This window comes from Miniopterus schreibersii, assembly GCF_964146895.1.
Source record: "Miniopterus schreibersii genome assembly, chromosome: 11".
In the NCBI taxonomy this organism is placed as follows: Eukaryota; Metazoa; Chordata; class Mammalia; order Chiroptera; family Miniopteridae; genus Miniopterus; species Miniopterus schreibersii.
This window is the reverse complement of record NC_138111.1, coordinates 29,015,943-29,042,703: the sequence shown is the minus strand read 5'-3', so window position 1 is coordinate 29,042,703 and position 26,761 is coordinate 29,015,943. Positions and strand designations below refer to the sequence as shown.

The window sequence follows — 26,761 nt, the reverse complement described above, 5'->3', positions numbered from 1 at the left end:
CACACAGGAAACTTGATGTAGGAGGAGGGTTATACAAGTCTATGGAAGTTAACACATAGATTGGTGTAACCACCACCCAAATCAGGATTCAGAACAGTCCCATCATTCCCTAGCTCCCTTGAACTGATCCCTTTATAGCCACATCCACCCTCTACCTCCATCCCCACCCCCAGGCAACCACTGAGCTATTCTCCCTCCATCCATTTGTCTTTTTGAAAATGTCATATAAGTTGATTTGTACAGTATAGAGTTTTTTGAGACTGGCTCTTTTACTCAGTATAATGCTTTTGAGATTTGTGCATGAGTTCTTTGCTCCTTTTTATTGCTGAATAATATTCCATTGCATGATGTTTGTCTATTCATTAAAAGACATTTGGGTTGTTTCTAGTGTTTGGCGATCATGAACAAAGCTGCTGTAAACATTCGCATACAGACTTGTGTGTGAACCTAAGTTTTCATTGCCTTGGGGTAAATACTTGTAAGTGATCTGGATTGCTGGGTCTCGTGTGTTAAGTGTGCATATAACTTTATAAGACACAGCCAAACTGTTTTCTAAAGTGGCTGCACCACTTTTTCAGTCCCTCCAGCAAAGGATGAGAGTTCCAGTTGCTCCACTAGCACTCAGTATTATCAGTATTTGTTTTTAATTGTAACCATTCTAGTAGGTGCATGCTGTGGCTCACAACATTACATAGTTCATTGTGTGGTGACCTTGAATAAAAGTTGAGCAAACTCACCAAGAGCAGCTATTGAGGTCCCTTCTCCTCCAAGAAGATTATACACTGCCTTTAGGGTAGTTACACTTATTTCAAAGGTGTGTTAACCTAGATGCATAAAAGGCAATGGACAGGGGCATGTCTACCCACCATGACCTGCCCAGTTAGGAATTTATTATCAGATCTCCATAGAACCCCATTTCCAACTACAGTTCTAAATTCTAACAGCATTCAAAGAAGATTTAGTCATTAGGGACCTATTCCATCTCCTCTTTTCTTTCTTAAAAGTGCTGAGGTACCGTCATGGTTAAGGAGATAAGAAAATTTAAGAATTGGTCAGGAGATAGCTCTATGGCATTATAGTGGCCATTTGTATCTTCTGGCTCCGTAATCTTTGAGCAGATGTATTTTTTTGATGTATTGCTTTGAGATGAACTCCATGGCAAGTATAGCTTCCTAGGGCTTATTAATGAAGCTTTTCCCTCGTTGAAAACTTGTGCCCATCTCCACTGTTAGGTGGGAGCTCTCGGCTCTGAACACCAGGCCCATTCACACGGCTGAGATAAAAAGACCCCAAAACACCACTCCACTCGCTTTTTCATGAGCTGCTCCCAGTGACCTGAGTGAGGCACGGAAATGGGATCTTTTCTGTCCTTTGTACAAAAACTATTTGGTTTCTGCGTTACAGGCACAACTGTCAAATCTAGTCTCAGATATGCCCTTTAAAGCATGTGTAAGCCCTGAAAGTAGTGTTAAAGAGTGATTTTCCCCCCACTTGCTTCCCTGGGCAATAATCTTTTCACAGCTGCTATTGGGGCTCAGCATACCATATACACATAGCATATACACAAAGGAGGCATGCAATGTTTCAAAATCACGACCTCGTGTCCTCCACATGCGTTGTTCTGGGAGTCGTGCCGATACAAAATCTCTCTTTCCCATATTATAGCTCACCCACACGTTGTCACACAGGCGAGGCGCTGCACAACTTTGATCTTCAGTGCTGTAGTCATTTAATAACTTGCCCTGTTACCTGATGAAACGTGAAGCTAAACTCTCAGAACTGAAAGTTGGTGCTAATCAGAGACACTGGCTTCTGAAATTCCATTTCTAAACTTGCTGCTCAGAAACAACTAAGTATTTCAGGCTGTAGATAGTGACGCATTTTTCTATCTAGCTTCCCTCTCTCCAGCGTAATTTAGATATAAATGTTTTTAAGGGCCGGATAGGCAATGTAAATGAGCGAGGTTGCTCTGCATGAAGCCCTGGTGTCGGGTAGGCATCAGGGAATGGTGAGGACTGTGGCTAACTGGAACCCTCATACCCCACCTCAAAGAGGCAGCCATCAATCAGTTGATTGTTGCTGTGTGGAATTTCAGATCCAGTGATTGCCAGATCTTGCGCTGTTTTCAAGAAAACTCTGCAGTCTGGGTTTTTAATGTTGGCAATTTGTTCATAGTATTCATGGGCAGACAAAATAAAACCTATCTAAAGGCCACATGTGGTCTGTACAGACCTCCAGATTCTAGCCTGCTAAAGCAACAAGTATGTATGTATTTGCTTATTTATGTAAACAATAAGAATTAGTAGCTCACAACTGTGGGAGAAGCAACATGGGATAAACACAGTCAGAGACAGCCCCACAGGGCTAGTAATTCTGTTGGAAGGGCAAGATACACTCTTAGCATTCCAAAATGATTTCTTAAATGTACAATATGATTTGAGATAGTAGTTCTCAAACTTTAGCATGCATCAGAAGCACTGGAAAGGCTTGTTAAAGTATATATTATTAATCGCCTGCACTTCCAGAGTTTCTGATTCAGTGGGTCTAGGGTGGAGCCCAAGAATTTGCATTGTAAACAAATTCCCAGCTGATGCTGCTGGTCTCCCCACCCTACCCCTCAACCCCCAACATACACTCCAAAAAAAAGCTATGTTGAAGTCCTAACCCCCCCCCACCTCAAATTATGGCCTTATTTGGAAATAGGGTCATTGCAGATATAATTTGATAAGATGAGGTCATACTGGAGTAAGGTGGGCCCCTAATCCCATATGACTGATGCCCTTGTAAAACGAAGGCCATGTGAAGACAGAGACACAGGGAGAATGCCATTCAAAGGTGGAGGATTGGAGTGATACTTCCTCGGAGCCCTTAGGAGGAAGCAAGGCCACCAACACCTTGATTTTGGACTTCTGGCCTCCAGAACTATGAGATAATAAATGTCTGTTGTTTTTAAGCCACCCAGTGTGTGTTACTGTGTTACAGCAGTCCTAGCAAACTAATACAGAAGCACTAGTTGAATCTAAAATTCTGTAAGCTAGTTAAAAATAATATAAAACACGTAATCATGGTAGTTGCATCAGGCAACTGAGAAACGATGTGATGTGTGAACCTTACTCCCTGCAGAAGGCCTGGGCGGAGGGGGACTGCGGAGGGGTGGGTGGTTCGGGTCTAACTTGAGGCAGGAGTGGATATCACCCCGTCTCTACCTGCTCCAGGATAGTCACCTTAGCTTTGAATTGCCCATCTGAAAGGTTAGCCTGTTAACACTGAAAGTAAGAATATTACAATCGCCATGTAAGTACTGGCATAGTGCATTGCTTCAAAGAAATCAAGCCAGTTTGGGTTCTCCAACCCTAAACCCCCTTTATTTTTTCTGCTTGGAATTTAAAGCAAACAATTAACCCTTTTTAGCTAGTGTGCATGTGTTATGTGTTCTCTCTCTCTCCAGGAAATTCAACTTAATTAGTGAAGCGTGCTGTGGTTGTAGCCAAGTGCAAGGGCATGGAATGAATATGCACTTCTATTTTTTTAACTTAAATTTTTTTATTTTGGTAAAAAACACAACCTAAAATTGACCATCTTAACCTTTTTTTATATATAATAAACCTGTCTTTATTGATTTCAGAGAGAGGAAGGGAGAGGGAGCGATAGAAACATCCATGATGAGAGAGTCATTGATCAGCTACCTCCTGCACGCCCCCTACTGGGGATCAAGCCCAAAACCGGCATGTGCCCTGACCCGGAATCGAACCGCCATCTCCTGGATCATAGGTCGAGGCTCTACTGCTGAGCCACACCAGCCAGGCCATCTTAACCACTTTTAAGTGTACAATACAGTAGTGTTAGTTGTAGACACCTTGTTGTGCAACAGATCTCCACATTTCAACTTGCAAAATTGAAACTCTATCCCTGTGGAGCGACAACTCCCCCTTTTAGTCTCTTTTTGACTTTGGCTGAGTTAATAATTTGTGGAATTCAGTTTGTTCGTGGCAAACAACTGCCGCGTTGAATTGAAACATTTGTGCAATGTTAGACCACTTTATGCACGATCATTAAGTTGGCTCACCCTCTCTTTCATAGCCAAACCAAGATGCAAACCAGCGAGACTATGAATATGAATTTTTTTCATTCTGTATCAGCACGGTTGGATGTATGTGGATGAATTCATGCTGCACCATCAGCACATCCAGAATTGCAAGAACCTTTCAAGAAGCAAATGCAGTGAGTGAAGTGATGGTTTAAAAGTGACAGAGTTGTACTAAGCTGAAGGCAGTCATAGGGACTTAAGCGATGCTGGTAAATGAGGCGAATTGGACGCCTGAGGCCTGGCGGCCCCCCACCTCCACCCTTCTCTGCGCCTCTCCTGGTCCTCACAGGCAGCAAGCCACAAAGGCACGCTCAGATTTCTTAAATGGTTTTTTTCCTGCTACGTTTGTTCCCTCGTCCCTGAGCTCGAGCCAGCTCTTTTGACTTTTTGAACTTTTGTTTTTATTCACAAAGGTAATTTCAAGAACTGTTCTGGGTTACACTTTTGGCATCTGGCTCCTCAGATAGTTGCGATTAGGCAAGAACAGAGATCTGAAAGTGCATTTGGCAGCAGTTTCGGCCTTTCACAACAGAATTAAATCACAAAAAGGTGATTTTCCATCCAGGCATTCTCTTGAGAAACAAAACCCTGTACGTACGTCTTTCCCCACACTCTGAACTTCTTGCCAGTCCAGTCGTAAAGTAGTCCCTTAGTATTTACTGAATGGGCATTTTTGCTCATTTAGGTGGATTATTCGATTTGTGGATGGTCTTAGAAAAATTGGGACAGTGCAGATCATAAAGGCAAACTATGTGTGTTGTCTGAGCTCATAGATCTATAGTTTTTATTATATAGTCATAATTTAATATCTGGCTTGATGTTCTCTGTGCTGTATACATGAGCTATATTAAGAGATATTTTTGCGTATTCCAAAAAAGCCCTATAATCGTTAAGGTTTGGTAAACTGAGGTAACTTTACTGCCCGCCAGGCAGCCTGAGGGACCCCCATAGCTCTGGTCATGGTATTCTTAGACCCTTCCCCGGGAGCCGCAGACTCTACCTATGACTCTCTGGGGTAGTCAAAATCCCTGAGAACTGTTCACACTTCCTCTTGGAAATTCACAGCCATGTCACAAATATTATTCTTCCTGTCTTGGTCAACCATGCCCCTAACCAATGCTTCGAGATGATGTCCCAGGAGGAACTTGGTGGGATTGTGGCTTCAGCTGACCCCTCAGACATTCTGGTTTCCCTTGCTTTGTTCCCTCTCCTTGCTGGCCCCAGTTTCTTCTCTGAGTGGTGGGGGCTGTCCCAGTCGCAAGCTCCCTGACCCACTCAGCTCCCTCTCCGCACTCAGAGCCCAGGTCCCTCCCAGGCCGAGGGCTGCCAGTTTGATGGTCCAGGCTTGGCCCACATCTCCATGCTGGCCACGTGGTGCCCACATCTAGGCAGAATTCTGGGTTCGGGGTCAGCTTTGGAGACAGGAAGCTGGGGAGACTTCACCCCCAGCTGGTGCTCCAGAAGAGAAACCAGAACACAGGTCATGGGTAGAATTCCCTTTCTAGGCTAGTGTCCAGGGCAGGTCAATAAATACCGATCTCTCCCGACCATCCTTGAGCCCCTCAAGCCTCCTTCTGCCTCATGTCAGTGCAAAATGTTGTTTAAAAAGCAAGTGGAACTGCTTCCAAAAACAACCTTGTATTGCTTTTTCTCTAGTATTTCCAAGTAACTGAATATCACCTCACCTTCTTAGTTTTAATCACTTCTTTCAATATGCGTACCTTGTTTTCCATATGGCCAAGTTACTGTCATGCTGATGAGGAACCTCAGGCTCCAGTGGGACTGCAGTGAGTGTTGGCTTGTCCCTTCCTGAAATGTGAGTTTCATTTCCAGTCTCTCTACCAGTACAGTTCTGTGGCATGGTTATGGCACAACCTTAATGCTGCTGTATTAATGGAATTAGGTATAAGTGAGACAGAGGCTAAAGGACCTGGTCTTCCCTAGATGACAGAGTGTCAGTAACTGCCCCCACTCCCATTATTTTGATAGAAAATTTCGTGCAGAATTGATTGTTTCAGAATCGTAGGGTAGGATGTTCACTTCTTTTAAGGCACTTCAGTTTGGTGTGAATCTTTGCAAACTGCCTTGAGAGAGAGGATGTAGATTAAGGGCGAGAGAGGCTTTCCTTGGAGACAAAAAGGCAGCTGCACTTCATTTGACTCAGTCAGCACCGTGGAGCCGCTCCCTTACATTATCTCATTTAATCCTTGGATGCAATCTGGTTTCAGAAGGCTGCTGAGTCCATATAGGACTTAGCCTGCAAGGCCCATTGTCCATCTTTTCTAAGCTGTCACCTTCCCAGGGACAGGAGTGAGTTAAATAAAAAGATCACCTTGGAGCAGGAAGAGCATTCCCCAGCCTGCCCCACCCGCTCCCCTCCTCATCTAGGGCTGCCAGTCACCTTGGCCTCTGCCTCCTAGGGAAGTGCCTCTCGTGTTCCCATGGTTCTTGCGCTGCACTTGTCCTCACTGTCCAAGCAGTGACTCAGTAGCTTTTGAAAGCCAACCTGGACTTGGAGGACCTTTCCGAGTCTCTCACCAGTGCTGCTTCTCTGGCAGCCACATTGTTCTTGCCTCTCATTTCTTAGCATTTCCATGATGCTGGGAGGGGACAGAGAATGTCCTCGTGTTCCTGTGGGAATGAAGGCCAGGATGGCTTTGTGAGGGCTCTGGTTATAGCGGAATGTGCATATTTGCCCCCTCAACATATTTCTTCAAGGGCAAGACTGTGTCCTAGCTTGGCACCCACAGCCCTTAAGACTGCTTGGCCCCGTGAATGTGTGGACAGTCCAAATAGAGCCAGAAGACCAAGACAACGGGATGAAAGTGCCTCATGTGGCTCAAGAGCCAGTAAGTTGACCACTGACAGAGACGTTGTTCTTTGTGAGATGCCTATGACCTGCTTAGGCCTTAGGCAGCGACTCTTGACTCAGTGTCTAAGAGGGTGGGGAATGAAACCTTGAACGCTGGGGTGAGAAGACAAGTGACAGGGCAGGGCCCTAGGACTAGTGCTAGCAGGGCGCTCCCACCACCTTAGAGCTGTGGGGTAGGCAGGGAGTGGCTCGGGGAACCTGGGAAGGATCACGTCACAGAGACAACCGGCTGACGTGCGCTGAGCCCTCAGCAGGAGGGCTCGGCCAACTCACGGCAGCCTGGCAGCGAGGAAGTGGAGGTGACCGCACTCTCCTTCCTTGGCGGTGCTCCCTGTTGGCCACACCAAACTAGAAGCCAGCTGACAAGGAAGCCTTTTATTCTGTCTCTGTGAGCAGCCAGCCCGGACCCGGAACAGGATGGAGAAGGGTGGAAATGGATCTGGAGAGGTAAATAGAAAACACCTCTAGTCTCTGGTCCTTTCGACACTTCAGCCCAGAGGCTGTGGCTAAGTGGTTACAATGCAAACTTCCTGGCACCCCGCAAGGAACTCTTTCCAGGACCGAAGAATACACAATTTGTCACTGGATGGTTAGGATCCGTTTTATCTCATGCCCTTTTTCCTCAAAGGCTGGGTGCCCGTCACAGATTCTTATAAAGGAAGTGTGTTTTGTTTTTTTAAGCATCACCCTTTTGTTTGCCTCATTTTTCACTTTTTTAAAAACGTTACTGGAATGAGGAAGTGGAGACATGGTCGAAGGTTAGAAGTCTTGGTTCTTTTGCAGGTGGTAGCTCTCTGTTGTCAGGGCAATTGCCCAGCAGGAGAGCTGTGTTCATCCTGCCTCTTCTGCCCTTTGGGTGCTGCATCCCTCTCTGAAGGGTTGGGAGTTCTTTCAGAGCTCCTTGGCCTCCATGTATCTAATGGACACTATGGGAAGAATTTCCATGGAAATAGGAAGCAACCTGTACCTGCTCCCTTTTCTTCCTTGACTCAGATCCTTTTCATCTACCTTCCTTCTCAGATCCCTTTAATCTACTTTTTAACCTTCTGCTTACCACTGAAAGGATTCCTGCTGAAGCTTCCTAATTTGCACAATTCCTTAATGTATATGCAACTCATAACACTCAACTATCACCTCCCAACATATTGATATCCCTAAAGCTCTATCTCTAGTTCTCTCTCAGGCACCCCACAGTTGCTTTTCCAATTGCCTATTCAACATCTCCACCAAATGAATCTCCCCCAGGTACCTCAAACTTACTGTGTCCTAAACTGAACTCACAGACTTCCCTCTCCCACCTACTCTCCCCTCTCCTTCTCTAGCTTGGCTTATAATATCATCATCTTCCTGGCTGCCCAAACTGGAAACCGTGGCACCATCCCTGCCAGTTCCTTCTCCCCTGATCCCTCACTGTGCCACACAGCCAGTCTTTCATTAAGCCCCATGGGTTCTGCCTCTGAAAGAACTGAATCTCTCTATTATCATTCTCATTTTCCTCTTCTGTCCAACTTACCCCAGATTTATTATAAAACAGCTCCTTCTCTTGCTTAAAAACCTTTGATGAATAATCATATGAAAAGATTCCCAGTATCACTCATCATTAGGTATCTCTACAAATCAAAACCACAACGAGATCAGTTCATGTCCACTAGGATGGCCATAATTAAAAAAAACAGACGATATTAAGTGTTGGTGGGGATTTTGGAGGAATTGGAACATTTTTCCAGAACATTACACTGCAATGTAATTACTGTATTGTAATGTAATATAATATAAAGTGAATTAGCTGCTTTAGAAAACAGTTTGACCAATCCTCAAAATATTCAGTGTAGAGTTACCATGTGACTCAGCATTTCCACTCAGACTATACCCAAGAGAAATGGAAATATATGTCCACACAAAAACTTATACGTGAAGTTTATAGCAGCATTTTTCCAACTATCCAAAAAGTGGAAATAACTCACCTGTTCATCAGCTGATGAATGGATCAACAAAATGTTGTATATCATACAACAGACTGTTATTTGGCAAAAAAAAAGAACCAGGCGTTAATACACACTTCAACAGGGATGAACTGAGAAAACATTATGCTAAGTGAAAGAAGCCAGGCTCAAAAGACCATGTATCATATGATTTGGTTTCTATGAAGTTTCCAGAACAGACAAATCCATAGAGACAGAAAGTGGATTAGTGGTCCTAGAGCAGGCAGGGTGGCAGTAGTAAGGGAGTGGCCACCGATGGGCACAAGGTTTCCTTGGCAGATAATGGAAATATTCCAAAATTAGATCGTGGTGATAGTTGTACAACTCTGAATATAGTAAAAACCATTGAATTGCACACTTTAAAAGAGTCAATTATATGGTATGCGAGTTATATCTTAATAAAGCTTTAGGAAGCATCTCTAATGGCTCTCCTGCTTCCAGAAGGAGGCCGACAACCCAGAGAATGATGTAGAATCTTTGAGCCAATGTCCAGCTCCTTCCTTACATCCAACCACTTCTCCACCTCTTCTGTCTCTGTTCCTCATGCTCAACCCACAGAGAGTCATCTTTACCAGCTTATGCCATGTTCTTAGGCACCCCCAACACTGTTTATGCTGCACCTTCTGCCTGACTTGCCATCCTTGTCTACCTAGAGAATTGCTACTCATCTGTCAAAGCCCAGCGCGCACGGATTTAGTGGCTTTCTTATGTGTATTTTTATCACCTTATAGAAGTGTGTACATTATAGCATTTACCATACTATATTTTAAATGTTTGTATATCTTTCTCCTGTAACAAACTGAGCTTTCCAGGCCACGTGCCAGCATTTTACTTATTTCACTTTCTGTCTCAAGTGTCCAGAAGAGGGCATGAATACTAGCACACAGTCAGTAGTCAGTGCCCCGTAAAAGTGATTGAAGTAGAACTCAGTCAAGGAGACAAGTGGGAGATCCTGGTACACAGCAGTGAGGGGCCTTTCCAGAGTGAGGACAGTGGAGATGTAAAGAGGAAACAAGCTGAAAGGTCTGCACCATTTGTGGCCTGCCGAAAGTAGCCCTCTCTCCTGAGAACAGAAAATCTGCCATCTTAGCAAATTTCCATTTTGGGCCTGAAAGGGTTGAGACATGAGACCATACATATGTTTAAGTTCAGTGCATGGGATGGGTAAGAGTAGGACAGAAGGAGAGTTGATGGGATCCCGAGGGACAGGAGTTGAGAACCTACAATATGCCTGACATTACGAGGGTAGATGCCAATGACAATCAGGCCGGCGGCTAAAATTAAAGCTGCTGATTGTCATTGGCATCTAGCATAATAATGCCCATCACATGGCAGGTACTCAGTAAACATTTATGCAAAAGTAAAAAGGAAAGAAAGAAGGTGAGCTCTTCAGACACTCAAAAGTCACCTTTGCTCATTATAGCCATCTGCATAGAGCCAACCCTGCTGAAACCCTGCTATGGCCCCAGGCTGACTGTGCTGCTGAGAAAGATCCCGGCTCATCTCCATCTTTCTTAGAGGCTGGTGCTCTTGGCCTCCTCTTCAAACACAGCAGGCTTTCAGGGTGTCTTCCCCTCCTTTTTCCTTCACCAAGGGGCCCAGTAGGAAGTGCTTGGCTCCATGCCCCTTCTCTGCCCTACTCCTCATCTTCTGCCAGTGGCCAAAGGGATCTCAGAGCTTCACCACCCGCTGAGTGAGTGTCTACTCCCTCACCTTTTCCATCCCGTTCTCCTCCAGCCTTTCTTTCTTCTCAAGTTCATCCCAAACTGAAGGGAAGGACCACTCTGCTCTATGCCTCTTTTAAATTGCAAGTTTCCACATCATGGGGGTGACCGAAGAACGGGCGGCACGTCCTTCAGGTTGGCTGGTGCCCCTATCTGATGGGCCAGGGGTCTTTCATCCAGGTTCTTCACAACAGCCAGCAGCCTTTATCTGAGCCCTGTGAGCTCAGGGAGAACAAACCCGCTCAACAGTGGGAGGGCTGGGTCCCTGTGCTTCCCCAGATAATAGCCTCCCCTTGTTTTCAACTAGACGAGACAGATTGATTTTGGAATGAACCCGCATCTTTGGCTGCCCCAGCTTGGTTTACTTCCCACGGTCTTTGTTCTAGCACCAGTTATAATGACCCAGCCTGAAGCGCTGCCTGCTGCCCCGGCTTTTCCATGTGCCCCACTTTTGCTTGGCCTAGTTATTTCTGTGGGTCTCCAAAGCTTGAACCAAAGCCATCAAAGTAAAAAGAGGCTTGGCGTTTTCCGTGGTTGGTCTTGCTGTTAGGTTTCTTATTTCCCTGCATGGGCCGATTGGGAGGTGGAACCATAGTTTGTCTCTCAGCCCCTTCTCTGCCTCTAACAAAGCTTCTTGTCGTGTTTGTCACATCATGCCAGTGTGCACTGCACGTGATCATTTGCTTGGAGCACTGGAGTAAACGGATGAGGCTATTCGTGGCTGGAGATGACCACCTTCAAGGTCCAGCCAGGCACCTCTGAGCCCCACACAGACACCTGAGGGCTGGGGCCCCTGTACCTCTGCACATCTGTACCCCATTTTTAGTAAACCAGTTGATAGGCTTAGCCACTGAACTCTGGGGCACCATACCCAGAAGGCCATATGTGGCCTTTCTAATGGGCTTCCTGCTTGAATCAGCCCAGCCAAGGATTCCTCCATTCCCGGGGTCACTTGCACCCAGCACTCCTGCATCTCCTGGCTTCCCAAAATGTCCCAGGGAGGGGACAGTCTTTATAATCCACCTCCGTGTATCACCCTCATCGTTGGTGTGGCATTTCCTGAATGTTCTCCAGACTCCACATCTTTGTTAAAATGAAGGGCCCAAGGCTGTCTGCAGTCCTCAGGGTGCTGACTGATGGGGGACCCACCTCATGCTTCAGGTTTTTAAATGCACCCTGTATTGCTAGCACAGGTAGCTGAGGTATCTACTCTGACCCTGGATTCCCCTTCTGGCATGCCAGCATCTGCTTTTTCCTCACCTGAATTAGTTTATAATTTCTCCAGGAATGGACACTTTTGCCTCTTTCTCTCTACCCTCCCTTTCCAATCCCCCCCCCCAAACCAAAACCGAGGCTTGGGTGGCTCCAGATCTGGGGCTTCTCATCACTCTAACCCAGAAACCAAAGGTTCTTCGAACATCCATGCTTGGCTGCCGACACCCTCTCTTGCACCCTGTCACCTCCCTCTGAAGGCATCCTTTTGTCTAACGGAATTATTTGGGAAGCACATTGAGCCCCCCTGCTCTGCATAGGTTCATTCCTGGTGTCTTACACTTTCCTCCTATTTCCCTTCCTAAATTGATGCACTCCGTTGTTTTTGCTTCTGGGAGGTTTCTGGAAGCTTTAAACTGATTATCCCTTGGAGTATTTTAATGTTACCTTCCCATCCATTTCTCTTTCCCATGTCCCCTCTCTCTATTCAATATGGAAATAAAAATGCAAGTGGGGAATCAGAAAATGAGCAGGTGCTCAGAGTTGGGGGTAGGAGGGCTGTGGCTCACATTAACCCACTGTAGATGTGATGACCACCTACATAAGACATCCTGTAGACGTGACATGTCACCCAACTGCCTGAACAACAGGCTTGATCACCCAGAAAACAACCATCAAGATTTACTTCTCCAGAGATCTGGCTCTAACAAACCGCATCTCTCAACTAATAGCATATTTTCCAGAGTTGCAATCATTCTAATCTAGTCAGTGGGTAGAGGGCAAATAGATTCAGTTCCCTGAAAGAGGAAGAGGGGAAACGAAACTGTTTTTGGTTTGTTGGCTTGTTGCATAAATGCTTCATTATATTCCACATAAAGCTTCTTCAGTTAAAAAAAAAAAAAAAAGAATTTTTTTTTTCTTTAGTACCATGTCTAGCTGAGAACTGCGGCCTCCTGTTTGAAAATCTGCCTCAGCAAACTGCAGCTGCATCGTTTGGCCTTGAATTCGAACATGCAGTCAGTCAGCGAGGGGGCTGGGTAATGTCAGGACCACTCGGACTGGAGCGCAGGCGCTTATTATACTTTGCCCACAACTGCTGCCTCCTTCCCAACAGCTGAGCAGTGTGGTCTGGTCCCGTGTCATGCTGTGCCTTCTGGTATTGACAAATGATGATACATTTTCTGTTTACCAATCCAACATTCTGTTTCCATCTTGGGACTCAAAGAAAGTCGTAATTCTGCTCTTCTATTTTGAATGAAAGTGATTGCTTTAAAATCTTCTTTTCTTCCCACAGAGACCATACTTTAATTCAGCTTCGCAGATTAGTCAGTCCGTCGTGACAAATGAAGACCAGATTTTTAAGGCAAGGGACCTTTGGGGATCCCAGCTTATTGCCAGATGTGGGTTGTTTTACAAGACTTGAATCTTTCTTTTCTTGCCATAGCTGGCAGACATAACAGCTTTGGTCCCTCATGCACAAAGCATACATCCCTAAAAGCATATAGACCAACTCTCCATTTATTCAGTTTTCTTGCAAGTGACAGCAGTCTGTCCCCCTTGAGTCATGGAGGTGCCACGTCTACCTGGATGCAAAAGAACTGAAATACAATTGTTAGTTCTTGTAGGGCTCAGGCAGAACAGTCAGAGGGAGTGTTTACATGGTGGGCTGGAGGGTGGGTTGGGAGTGAAGGTGTGAGACGAGTTAGCTTTTGTGACAGTTTCTGGACATCGAAGCAGAAAGATTTTTGACATTTCCTGAGTAACTACTATGTGCCATACTCTGTGCTAACTGCTTTTCGTTTTATCTCATTTAATAAAGAAGCCACACAAAAAACATCAGCCTCTTTAAAAAGCTCAGCCTGAGGACCAGACCCCCTAAGATAATAAGGTTAAACGTTCCCCCATCTCTGGAAGGGAGTTCAAGCACTGTATTTTTTCTGAATAATAATCACCATTCACTGAGGACTTTTCATGTGCCAAGCATTGAGCTAAGCACATTATGGACATTTAATCTTCACAAAAGCCCAAGGAGGTAGGGTTCTGAGCCCCGATTGGTTATCTTCTGCTGCACAGCAAACGACTTCAAAGCTTAGTGACTTCAGGTGGCAACAAGCGTTTGTTTTGATCATGAATCTGCGATGTGAGCCAGGTGCTGCTGCGCCAACTCATCTCTTGCCCTGTGGCATCAGCTAGGCAACTGTCTGGAGCCCTGGATCACATAGCTGGCATGTAGAGAGGTCCCCTGTGCTCTGCTGTTTCTAGCTACTGTGACATTCTTAAGTTGGCCAGAGCACCTGACTGACCTCAGCCCAGGTTTCTGTACCTTTTCCTGCATCAACTAGGCCTGTAATGTCAATGCCCAGCACAGCTACAGAGGTCCAGGGAAGCAGATTCTAGAAACATTCCTAAATCCCTTCACCTGTATTTGGAATTGACTTTAAGAGCAACCCTGGCTGAACCTTAGGCTAAGGAAGAAAAGCCCCAGAGGTATGTGGAACCATCTTCAGAAACGGGGAGGGTAATGTGTGGGTCACAAAGTGGCTTGTGTTCTGTGACCCTTGTTGTTTGTGAGCAGGGCATAGCAAACTAGAGCCAGTGGGACGGAGCCTGCTGCCTGTGTACGCTTATCCCTCGAGAAAAAACACCAGTTCTACATTTTTAAATGGCTGAAGAAAAAAGCAAGAAGAATATGTAGCAGAGTTGAATAGTTGCAACAAAGACTGTATGTATGGCCCATAGATCCTCTTGTAGAAAAAGTTTGTTCTAAAGGCAGGCTCAGGACCTGTGTTACCAGGGCTAGATTTCAGGTCTACCCAGGAAGGAGTTTCCTAGCTGGAGTTGTCCCTGAGTAGGAACAGTAGCCCTCAGCTGCAGGGTTTGCAGGCAGGTGGCCGTGCCTCGGAGCCTGCAGGTCAGTGGTGTGCTAGTAAATGTGTAACAACGGGTTCTCCAGGCAAGAAAAGCCATGTTTGCCTATTTCTATGATACATCCTACCATGGCCCATTTCCAGCTCTGACATGATGCCACTAAAGGTAGAGTTGGGAAGAGATGCATGTAGTTGGCTCTGCACTAGGTTCAGGGGATCACCAGTATGTAATGCTGCCCTCAGGTGGCTTCCAGTCTAGAGACACATGGGAGTTTGGGAAGGAACAGTAGCACTGGAAAAATCCTTTGGAATTTCACTTGCCTCTCTGGGTTCACAGGCAGCCATCATTAATATCTACAAGGCAGAAAAATTAAGTTCCTTGCCATATACCACAGAGCCGCTAAATTCCACCTGCTATTTCACTGACCTCACATTGGTTCAGAAAATCTTGATTTCTGCGAAGATTGATAAGTTTGACTGCATCCAAGTTTAGAAGTTCTGTTTAATAAAACATCACTTTGAGCAAAGTTGAAAGGCAAATGACAGATTGGGCGAAAACACTTGGAATACAGAAGAGATCAAGGCTTAGTATCAAGAGGAGGTAAGGAGCATCTATCAATCAATTAAAATTAAAAACAGTGACGGTCCAATAGAAAAATGGGCAAAGGACGTGGGCAGACAGTTTATACCCACTCAAATACAAACGTCCGATAAATCTATGAAACAGTATTGGTCTTTCTACCAAGCAAAGTAATGTAGGGTAAAACAGTGCCTCATTTATTTTACCCATTGGATTGGCCCAAAGTAATGATACCAAGCAAGAGGCCATGGTGACGCAGCATGTTCCTTAAATACATAAAAACCAGCATAACCTTCGACCTAGAAATTCTGTATGGGGTGGGCAGGGCTGAGAAAAACTCACCCCTTCAGAGGAAGCAGGTTCACCAAAAAATCATGGCCTCCTTGCTTGTGATAGTGAAAAACTGAAAACACATAAGTGGCTAGATAAACTCTGATCCAGGCATCCGATGAACATCAGGCAGCAGCAGAAACAGGACTCATTGTGGAGGTGAGCGAGCAACTTAGAGAAGAGCCCGTATAGTCCAATGCCATTTATGTTCTTAAAAGGTCCATAAATCGGTGCTGTGTAGTGCACACAACATACATACAACGTCCCAAAGGGCTGTACACTATATTCATAATATACTTGGAGGGAGGGAGGGAGCGAGAGGATATATTTATATATTTCTTGTGTAATATTTTTAAGAAACCAAATTAGAGTTTGGTTCTCCCCAAATGGAACGGAGGGGGCAATGTGCCATCACCCTGGGTAAGCCCAGATCTTCCAGGTTGGCCTGTAGGGGCCACATGTGGGGAAGGAGTGTCTGGGTGTGCTGGTAGATTTGGCCCATGAGGTTGAACTTGCCTTGAGGGCTCTCTAATCACTTCTGTCACCTCCGTCCAGGCCTCATTGTTCCCTTACCACTTGTCTAAGCAAGAAACCGCTTTTTTCTTTAATCTCCTGCTGTTACACAATGGAGACTGGACAGAAACATGTCAAATACATCTTTGTTTAACAAGGAGGAACTAGAGTCACGTTAAATGGGTGGTGTTGGGTTGGGGTTGCCAGCACTTCCTGCTGAGGAGCCCCAGTCTGCCTTCTCCCTCAGGCGCCCTTTCTCCCAGCCCTCCCTGGCTGCTCTCAAGCACATCTAGATTCCTCTCTGTCCAGACTCAAGGAAAGGTTCAGAGAGAGAGGTGTTCTCTTTCCCACAGAGCTAAGGCCCAGGTTCCAGCCTACCTATTACATGTCCAAGTACCCACCTCTTCCCCAAGTGTTTGGCCCCAAGAATGTCCACCCATTTCAGGAAAACCCCACTGTTTAACTGCAGGGGTGTGTGTCTTCTTTCCATTGTTAGCACACATCAGAATCTCCCACAGTTAGCTGGACAAGAGATAAACACAGGAAGTAGCCTCAAGGGTTTTCTCACCCCGACACCTTTGGCCAGGAGAAGGCGAGGCACTTACCTTGTGCCAGACACTCACATGCTTGTCCGCATTCACCCCCCCTAGTAGTAATAATGAACAGTAGGCATTAATATCCCCATTCTATAGACAAAGCAACTGTGCCTCAGAAAGAAACTTAACCGATCTGAGTCACAAGGCGCAGACTGAAACCCAGAATGCCTGCCTCCAATGCCTTTTACCCTTTGAGCAATAGTCTTCCCTTGGGGATTTCCTTCTAAAGACCTTCAGAAGGCTCCCGCCTGCTCTTTGCAGAACCTCCCTGGGTAAAATGGAAATGAAAGGGCACTTCCCCCATGAATTTTGAATGCCAGGCTTTCTTTTCCACGAGAATCCCCAGAACTCCTTTTAAGTTATTACCTGAATTTGAAGTTGTTACTTAAAATTGAATTTTAGGTGAAACAGATAAAAAATGTCTTTTCAGAGACAGCTTGCATTTTGGATTCGAAGGAGGTGTGAAGGTTAGGAATTCCTTTGATATTTTTTGTGTAGCTTGGGACAACACAGTATATAAGTAACGAATGATGTTCCCAAATCCCCAGGCTACTTCAAAGCTTAAAGTCACACCTATTTCACAAATGCGAACCGGAGAGTGTAAGGCCTCATCTTTCCCTTTAGATTCCTCAGCTTCAGTTTTACATTCCCCAAAGTCCTCAGTTACCCAGGAATCTAAATTAGAATGGGAGCGGTGAGAATGTGAAAACCCTTCAGGACTTCCCCAAGATTAACAAGATAGAACAGTCCCAAAGTAGTGAGGACAATGGGGCTTTCGTTTCAACTTTTGGTTTATTTAGAGGCAGAGCCAAGAAGCTGTGGGTACTTCCTCCCCCTCACACCTGCACCTCACAGCCACCGGAATAGTTATGTTTAAAAGAAGAATCATCTCAAAAGGTCAAGTACTTCAGGACTGGAGCAGATATGCATTTCTCACCGGCATTTTTCTGACCTGAATTTAAAAGTTTTTAAAAGGTGCATGATGAATATGTCCTTCCTTCATAGGAGAACCTGTAAGCAAGACTAACAAAACACACTAGTGGATTCTAATTCCCCTCCCTCTGCCTCACGCCCTCTCCTCTTCCTGAGCGGCGTTAGCCACCCTGTAACATTTTGTTTGCAGCCCTATGAGCAGTTACTACCTGTAGTGGGTTGAATTATGCTGCCCATCCCCCACCACCAAAATATAAGTTGACGCCCTAACCTCAGTACATCAGAATGTGACCTTATTCAAAAATAAGGTCTTACCAGATGTAATCAGGTTAAAATGAGGCCACTAGGGTGGGTCCTAATCCAGTCTGACTGGTGTCCTTATAAAAGGGGGAAATTGGCCCAGACACAGACATGCTCAGAGGGAAGACACAGGGATGAGGCTGTGTAAATGCGGGGGATTGGAGTGATGCATCTACATCCACGGAACGCTGAAGGTTGCCAGCAACTGCTAAAAACTAGGAGCATGACCCTGCTTACACCTTGATTTCAGGCTTCTAGCCTACAGTAGTGAGAGACCATAAATTTCTGTTGTTTTAAGCCATCCAGTTTGCTGGTGCAGATCTAGCAAACTAATTCAACTATCTGTACCTAACCCTTATAAAATACACATTTAGGATAAAATGAGATTGAGAATTTCAGTTCATCTGTCATAGGTAGTATGACATATTTTCCAAAGATGGCTGCAGCAGCATCTCCTGGCCTACATGTTTGTCTAGGCCCTGGAAATTTCTCCATCAAGAGATGGAGTCTAAATCCCCTTTCCTTGAATCTGGATGGGTTTATGACTCACTTTTGATGCTGTGTGACTTCTAAGGCAGCTTCCACCCTGCTTGCTGAAGCCCTTGCCCTGGAGCCTTGGACTGTCCAGTTGTCTTGAGTCTGCCATGCTGTGAGGAAGCCCAACTAGCCCAAATGGAGATCACATGGAGACCTGAGACTACCTGGAAAGAGAGGCCCAGACAGCTCCCAGATGCTCCAGGAGTCCTGCAGTTTCAACTTTAGCCACCATCTGATTCTACCCCCATGACAGACCCTGAGCCAGAGCTGCCCAGCCCAACCCTTCCTGGATTTCTGATCCATAGACACCTTAAGAGATAAGAAAAAATTGATTGTCATCTTTAAAGATATCAAATCAGTTACACAGCAGTAGAAAACTTGAACAGTTAGCTTTGCATTGGTTGCTCTCCTTTCATTTTCATTTTTATCACTTCTGATTAAATAAATTTGTATTTAAAGCAGATGGAGCACAACCACAAAATCTCAGTGGCTTAACATAATAGGATTTATTTCTCACTTGCTCAAAGTCTAATGTGGATGTTACAGGTTGGGTGGCCCTCCATATTCTTCAACCTAATGTCTCTGCTGCCCCCTGGTCCTCCTTGGGGGCCTCTAGAGAGAGATCAGGTGTTATTTTCTGGTTAGTTTCGCTTTTAAAGAACGTCGTCAAAGAGGAACCGGAACTGAGGCCCGTCTACCCCTGTACAGTCTGGAATGTGTAAACCATTTGCTCCTTAATGTCCTTGGTTGGGGAAGATAAAACCTTGTGATTCATTAGCTGGCTGTAAATTGCTCAGATTTTTTGGCCTTGTTTAATTATATTGCCTTGGTTTCCCTTATTCCACTTGTCAAGGAATCTCCCTATCTTCTTACTATCCTGCTTCATGACCAGACAAAGTCCAGAACCAAGTCCTGTTATGTTTCCCACAATTCCTAGGAAGAATTAGGAACTCCAATTAGTGTTTTATTTTAGAAACTGGAATCCCATGATAATTTCTCTTAAGTCACTCTGAAGGCCCACTTTGTTTTTAAAGCTGTAATATGTCCTAATTACATTCTGTTAGGGTAGCTTTTAAGGGAGGCATTGGTGGGAGGGGAAGGAATGGAAGGAGAGGGAACCTTCACATTTTCCATCTCTCTTGGAGAAAGCAGCCAATGCTTATTAGCATTCATTGCACGTAATTTCCATGATAATACTATAATTTAAAACGCTCTGACTCAAAGACCTAATAAAGGAGGTTAGACTTACTTTCTAAATTTGCTGCACAGATTGCTCATCTCTCCATCAATCTTCCTTCTCTTAAACAAAATGTAAAATTTGGAACAAAGGGTCAAAGTGCCGAGATTTGACTCTCCCTTGTTAACATTCTTCTGCTCTTCAGCAACAACATTGTAAGCACTTGTGTTCTGGTTCTGAGCATGGATGTGAAAGTTCCCATGTGAAAAAAACCTTCAAGTCACTTTTCTTCCTTCTGAGATTGGGGGGATGGCTAAACGGGGGGTAAATGATCAAATGATGCTTGTCATGCTCCCAAACCTTGTCTGAAATCACTTGCAATTGATTTGATTAATGGCAAAAGATTTTATAAGTAGAGGCTCGGGACCGAAACATCTGCCTTCCCTTATCGACGTGAAGGAGGCTGCATATGTATGTAGGGTCTTTGGGCAGCAGGAGGCCAGTGATGGGTCTGGGCCCAATGAGACGGGGCTCCTCGCCCTCCTAATGTCTAGCTGAATGACTTGGCTTCCTGGACAAGAGACGGTGTGGACTCATCATGAACAGCAGGAGAGTTGAACAGGCCCTGCGAGCAGGGTAGATGGAGAAAGCTAGACTTGGCCCTTGCCTCCTTCCTCTCAGTCCTGATCAGGCACTGCCACTGCCACTCTGCAAGCGAGCCCCTCACCTCGGGGCTCCAGGGTTGCTCCTGGTTCTCACTTCTTTGGTCAGGAAGCATTGTTGGAGTTGAGTTGCTCAGCACAAGAAGACTGAATGGGGGCATGAGGTGGCTACACCAACCGAAAACCAGGAGCAAAGGCCTGCCCTTGGGCAGCAGTGGGGTTCCTAGGAAGGACGTGGGCCTCTGTGCTGTACCAAGCTGTTGGGGTACTCTAACATTTTCCCTAACTCCAGGCAGCCAAACCCAGCTGTTTCTCCATGTCAGGAAACCCGAAGTTTGTGCGAGCGAGGGGAGTGCAGAAGGCCCTGAAGGGGGTGGAGCTGGAGCTGGGCACCATAGTCACAGGAGAAGCCATCCCAGGGGTACAGCAGTTTGGCCACACCAGTGAACTTGAGTGGGGAGAGGGAAGAAGCAGGACGGGGACTCTAACTTTGGGGCTGCCTGGAGGTGGGATGTGGCGGCCTTCTACAAGACCAGTGCTTTCCTTCCCTTTACAACAATAGCACCAGTTCTGCTTCCTGGGCCTCAGCTTCCTGCCAGATCTGTGTGCCAGTTGCTTTAAGTATATTTATTACCTTTAATCCTCAAACCCCTAAAACTAATAGGTCCTTCCTATTATTCCTGTTGGATGAGAAAATGAGGCTTAGAGAGAAGGAATAACCTTATGGCTGCAGAATTAAGATTTGAGCAGGATGTGCCAACTGGGGGCCAGACCCCACTGAGCAGCCCGAGACGCTGTGGCCACCCTAAGTGGTGGTGCCAACGCCAGAGAGGCAGAAAGATAATGCAGCATCTTTCTGGGCAGTGGTCAGTTGACAATTTACCATTTTTCCTCCTTCTAATTTCTTATAGTTGAAGGATTCCCTCTCCATCATTGTTGGTTTTAAGAGGAGTAAGAACACAAAACAGTGAGAAACAGGAGGTTCGCGGAGAGGAGAGGGCAGCCAGGCTGGGAGGCTGCAGACAGGAAGGCCACTACCCCGGGCAGTGGGCAGTGTCGCCAACTGCAGGCCTCTGCCACCACTGGGGGCTCCTGACTTTCCCAGTGGGCTCTAGTTCTATACACATCACAGATTTGCAAGAGCCCTCTGCTTGGGCCCCAAGGATGGAGGAGTCACCTCAGTCTCTGGATAAACTTCCTGAAGTTAAATAATCAGAGGGAGGCCTTGCTGCAAAGGCAGGCAATTAAGATTTTGAAAAAGGGTCCTCAGTTTTTAGTGGGCTAAGGTCACTTGGGGTGCTTGTTTAAAATGCTGTATTTCCTGATCCCCACTCTTAGAAATTCTTAGGTGGCATTTTGGAAGTGAGGCCCAGAATCTGCATTGTCCAAACACCCCGAGGAAAAAAATAAAATAAATAAGATAAAACACCCCAAGCAATTTCAATCCCATGGACCCTGGACCAGGCTAAGGAAGACACTGACTTGGAGGGAGAAGGGGGAGGATTCTCAAACTTTTCTTTAAGAAAACAGCTTCTTTTGTTATTATTTAATCTCACACGCACCAGTTGTAAAGGTATAATGTTTGTGGCCCTGTCTTGCCGAAAGAAAGATAGTGAACACAAAAGCTATGTGCATAATTGCAGTTAATTATGTTGTGAATGTGTGGTTAAATGATAAACATTCACCTATAAAAACTCTTCTGAAAAGTTCCCTGTTATTTGCCATTAGGGGAGTTTGTTCATTTATCCACTTGATCAAAAAGTTCTGAGCTCTTGCTGTGTGGCTGGAAATGTTCGAGGAGGTGGGGGACAGCTGGGGGTCAACAGCTGGGGGCTGACCTCTGCCCTTCAGAGACTTACAGTCTGGCCAGGGAGACTGATTAAATAAATCCCCCACAGCCATGTGCATTTCAATTTTGTGTAAGTTTATTCTTATTAATTAGGGTATGTGTTAAGTTCATTGCTAAATATGATTTTTATAAATAAATAGGGATTTGCATATAAACAAATACAAAAAGAAAAAAATCCTTGTCAGGTTATATATTGCGATTTGGGGTTTAAAAAATGGGTTAACAGAATATGAGCTAGGAAAATGTATTTTTAATAAATTCTGCACAAAGTCGGCTTGTAGTTTTGTTTCTTAGTGAGTTAAGACTCCACCTCCAAATATGTTTAATTAAAATGTTTTAAGGACACATTGATTTCCCCCCCAATCCCGCCTCTGCTTCCTCCCCTCATTTGTGAACATAGCGCCATTAGCGGAATGGTACCCAAGCTCTTTCAAGCACTAATGTACCCGAATGCAGATTTCTCACCCAGTGATGAGAGGCAGGGAGATTTCTGATTCCATGCTCAGCACATCCTTAGGCTGTTCTCTGGCCTGAAATTCGGTTGCATCAGTTTTCTATGAGAGAACAGATCAGTATGAAACAGAGCTATTGTCGGTAACCTCTGCTTCTTGGTTTCCAGTGTTGCAGGCGGTGAGCTGTTTGACTTCTTAGCTGAAAAAGAATCTTTGACTGAAGAAGAAGCAACTGAATTTCTCAAGCAAATTCTTACTGGTGTTTACTACCTGCACTCCCTTCAGATTGCCCACTTTGATCTTAAGGTACGTTGCTGAGTGTTAGCCAGATAGAAGCTGATGGAAACCACAGCATTGGTTGTTTGTTTGCTAAGAAAAATTGAGGCATTTGAAAAAGATACTGTGGATATAACGGATGGAATTATCAGTGTAAGTCAGTGAGTATATAATGCATGCCTCCTGCAGAGACTCCTAACTTTTTTGTGGAATAGAGGCTTAAGATTAATGATTACATTCAAGAATCCCTGGGGAAGAAGCAAGGGGTCTTACCAACCAGGTCTTTAAGCAAGGGAGCTGCTACTGGGGATGGGACACTTTCAGCCTAGAGTGCCCAGTCGCCTCCCAGTCTCCATCCCCCTCGTGGCTGCAGGGCATGTACAATAGCAGGTGCCTTGATCCTCTGCTCTTCCTCTGGGTGCAAAAGCTTATGGGCCAGCTCTGTCACTGGTGATCAGTCAAGCCAGACTCTGCGACTGGCTAAGTGGGGTCATGCCTGGCTGGAGGCAGGGCATTATGAGAGATGATGTCATACTTCCAACCATCACAAGAGGTTATGGTCTCTTTGAGAAAGTAAGACACCAGTGAGCAACAGGAAGTGACAATGTCAATGTTAGGATGCGAGGTGCAAAGCAGCATGTGATTGATTGCCAAGTGAATGATTCCGATCATTGGAGCTAGGATAAGACTTGAAAGGAGGAAGGATTTTCTTCACGCTTATTATAGCAAAACTGTTAAGACCCCATCCGGATCCCCCCAGCACTCACTGATACACACCCCAAAGACAGCTGTTGCAGTCGCCCACGGCTGTCTGCCTCACAGCTGGTTTCTGGCCCTGGGAGCTGCATAAATGCCCACAGAAGCAGCTCTTAGCAAGGGAGGGTGGGGAGATGGTCGATAAACACCCGAACTCCCTCCGCTTTAGTTGGAAAACGCTGTGCTACACTTTCTCCCCAAGTTCCTCAAAGGGATTACACTCCAGTCACTCCCACCGTGGTAAGAAGCCTTGTATCAGCTTCCTTCTGTTCCCTGTCCCCGTTCCTCTACCAGCTGGCTCCCACATAAGCCATTTGCACCCAACTCCCTGTCACAGGTCTACTCCTGGGAGAACCTAAGCCTAAACATTTCTTTTTCCTGGTGTTCTCTTACATGTACCCTTTAGCCTATTTGCAGTTGTTTCAGGGGAGAGGAAGAACTATTCAGCACCAACTGAGCATAGCATAGCATAGCTGCTATTTTTTATTGTGGTAAAATAGAGAAACCATAATTTGTACCATTCTAACCATTTTTAAATATGCCATTCAGTGGCATTAGTATATTCACCTTGTTCTGCAGCCTACACCACCGTCCATTTCTAGAATTTATTGACCTTCCCACATGAAACTATGTGTCCATTAAACAGAAACTCCCCATCCTTCCCCCCCAACTCCATCTTCTCACAACCCCCGTTCTGCTTTGTCTCTGAATTTGCCCATTCCAGGTACTTCATATAAGTAGAATCATATGATAGTTATCTTTTTTTATCTGGCTTACTTCAGTTAGCATAATGTCTTCAAGATTCTTCCATGTTATAAAATGTTTGAGAATTTACTCCCTTTCTAAGGCTGAATTATATTCCATTATATGTACATACCACACTTTGTTATTCATTCCTCTGTTGATGACATTGGTTTTTCCCCACCTTTCAGTTGTTATGAATATCGCTGCTATGAACATTGCAGCACTATTTCTTCTTTTTTTTAAGCCTGAAAACATAATGCTTCTGGATAGAAATGTTCCCAAACCTCGAATCAAGATCATCGACTTTGGGTTGGCCCATAAAATTGACTTTGGAAATGAATTCAAAAACATATTTGGGACGCCAGAATTTGTTGGTAAGTTTTTTTGCTCCTGTGGTCATTTATTTCTCATAGACATTATGTTGGCAAAATTTCCCCTGCTGTAGCATCATTTCCCTGGTATACGTGTCTGGTTTATACATGAAAATACTATCTGGTGGTTCACTTCCTTCCAAAACTAAATATGTATTTATTTCCTCTTAGCTCCTGAGATAGTCAACTATGAACCTCTTGGTCTCGAAGCAGATATGTGGTAAGTAGTGCGCCCTTGATGTTGTCATCTTTCTGATTTAATTTATCATTCCTCTGACATTTGTATTTTTGTTTCTGTTTTGTGTCTAGGAGTATTGGGGTAATCACCTATATTCTGTAAGTACCAGAATCCACAGCTCGTATTCTTTCCCTCTTTCTTTGAGACCATATGTTTTATTAATCAGTCATGTTGATCTCTTCAGCTTATGCGTGCCTTTTATGTAAACATTCATTTGACACCCCCAGAACACGTTCAGTTTATACTAATTAAATGTTTTCTCCAAATTCGAAATGATTCATCAGAAACTGCAGCATAATCGCTGGAAGAAAGCATGTCTGTCCGTCACTGAGGAAGTAGGAAAGAGGGTTTGTTTTTTAACTAGTAGATGCTGTTCCAAATTAATTTTTTAAATGTACCCTTCGAGTTAAGCTAAGTTTGTGTGCTTGACAATTCAGTGGAATTCTAAAGTGATTGCCCAGGCCCCAGGTTATAACCTTATTTCTCATTCCCCTTATCAGATATCATGGAAATGAAATGATAGCACAAGACATAACTGCTCATGTTCTCTGCCCCATTTTATTAACAGCCTAAGTGGGGCCTCGCCGTTTCTCGGAGATACTAAGCAAGAAACATTAGCAAATGTATCCGCTGTCAACTACGAATTTGAGGAAGAATACTTCAGTAATACCAGTGCCCTCGCCAAAGATTTCATAAGAAGACTGCTTGTCAAGGATCCAAAGTGAGTGTCTATTATTCCTGAAAGGTGCTCAGCCATGGCCTCAGCTCGACCAGGGTTAGCCCCTGTCCTGTGCACGTGACCACATTTGTGAGACTCTGGTTGTTTGCTCCTAGCAAAAGGAAGCGTGCCGCCCTGGCAGGTGTGACTGGGTTGGGCGTCGTCCTGTGCACAGAAAGGTTGCCGGTTCCATTCCCGGTCAGGGCACATGCTTGGGTTGTGGGCTCAGTCCCCAGTAGGGGGGTGTGCAGGAGGCAGCCCATCGATTTTTCACTCCCACATCGATATTTCTATCTCTCTCTCCCTCTCTCTTCCTCTCTCTCTAAAAATTAATTTTAAAATCTTTAAAAAAAAAAAATTCTTTTAAAAAGGAAGCATGCCATGTGAAACACCTCAGAAAATGCAAGCACGGTCCTTTGCACCGGCTCAGCCAGTCCTGCAGGCACAGTGAAATAATCACACAAAGACTGATGTTGTTTTCGGCTTTCTTCCATGAAGCAGACCCCAAACTGCATTTTCTAGAACATCTGTTTTATAGGCCCAGCCGGCACGGAAACCACCTTAGTGTTTGCGTCTATGGTCACGGCATTTTTTTTTTCTTTCCCCTCTCCCCACAAGGAAGAGAATGACAATTCAAGATAGTTTGCAGCATCCCTGGATCAAGGTAAGCTGCATATTGTGACTGGTTGGGCGTGGGAGGGCATCCTGAAATTCACGTGCTCTAGGGTGTTACTGGTTACAGAGGGTGCCTCTAGAGTACTGTGTTTGCTGTTGGTGCCACATTTTAACACAACTAACAGATGAGAGTGTGCTACTGAGAATGGAGGGAGAGAGGAGAAAGCTCTCATAATGCAGGATTGTAAACAGGGAGCTGAAGGTCAATAGTCATATTTGGTTCCACCTGTGGAATGTCAGCCTGAATAATATTTAAAATTTTTTAAAATTTATTTCCAGCATTTAAATGTCATGTCAAATCTGAATTTTC

General features: G+C 45.0%; 1 protein-coding gene across 1 annotated transcript in view; it reads left to right on the top strand.

The window, feature by feature from the left end:
* Window positions 1-26,761, top strand: part of DAPK1 (death associated protein kinase 1) — a 153,078-nt gene that overhangs the window by 81,513 nt on the left and 44,804 nt on the right. The window contains exons 4-9 of the mRNA XM_081151680.1: window positions 22,841-22,979; window positions 24,694-24,823; window positions 24,992-25,040; window positions 25,130-25,156; window positions 25,627-25,779; window positions 26,395-26,440. Of these exons, the coding sequence (XP_081007806.1) occupies window positions 22,841-22,979; window positions 24,694-24,823; window positions 24,992-25,040; window positions 25,130-25,156; window positions 25,627-25,779; window positions 26,395-26,440 (544 nt within the window). The remainder of the gene's footprint in view (window positions 1-22,840; window positions 22,980-24,693; window positions 24,824-24,991; window positions 25,041-25,129; window positions 25,157-25,626; window positions 25,780-26,394; window positions 26,441-26,761) is intronic.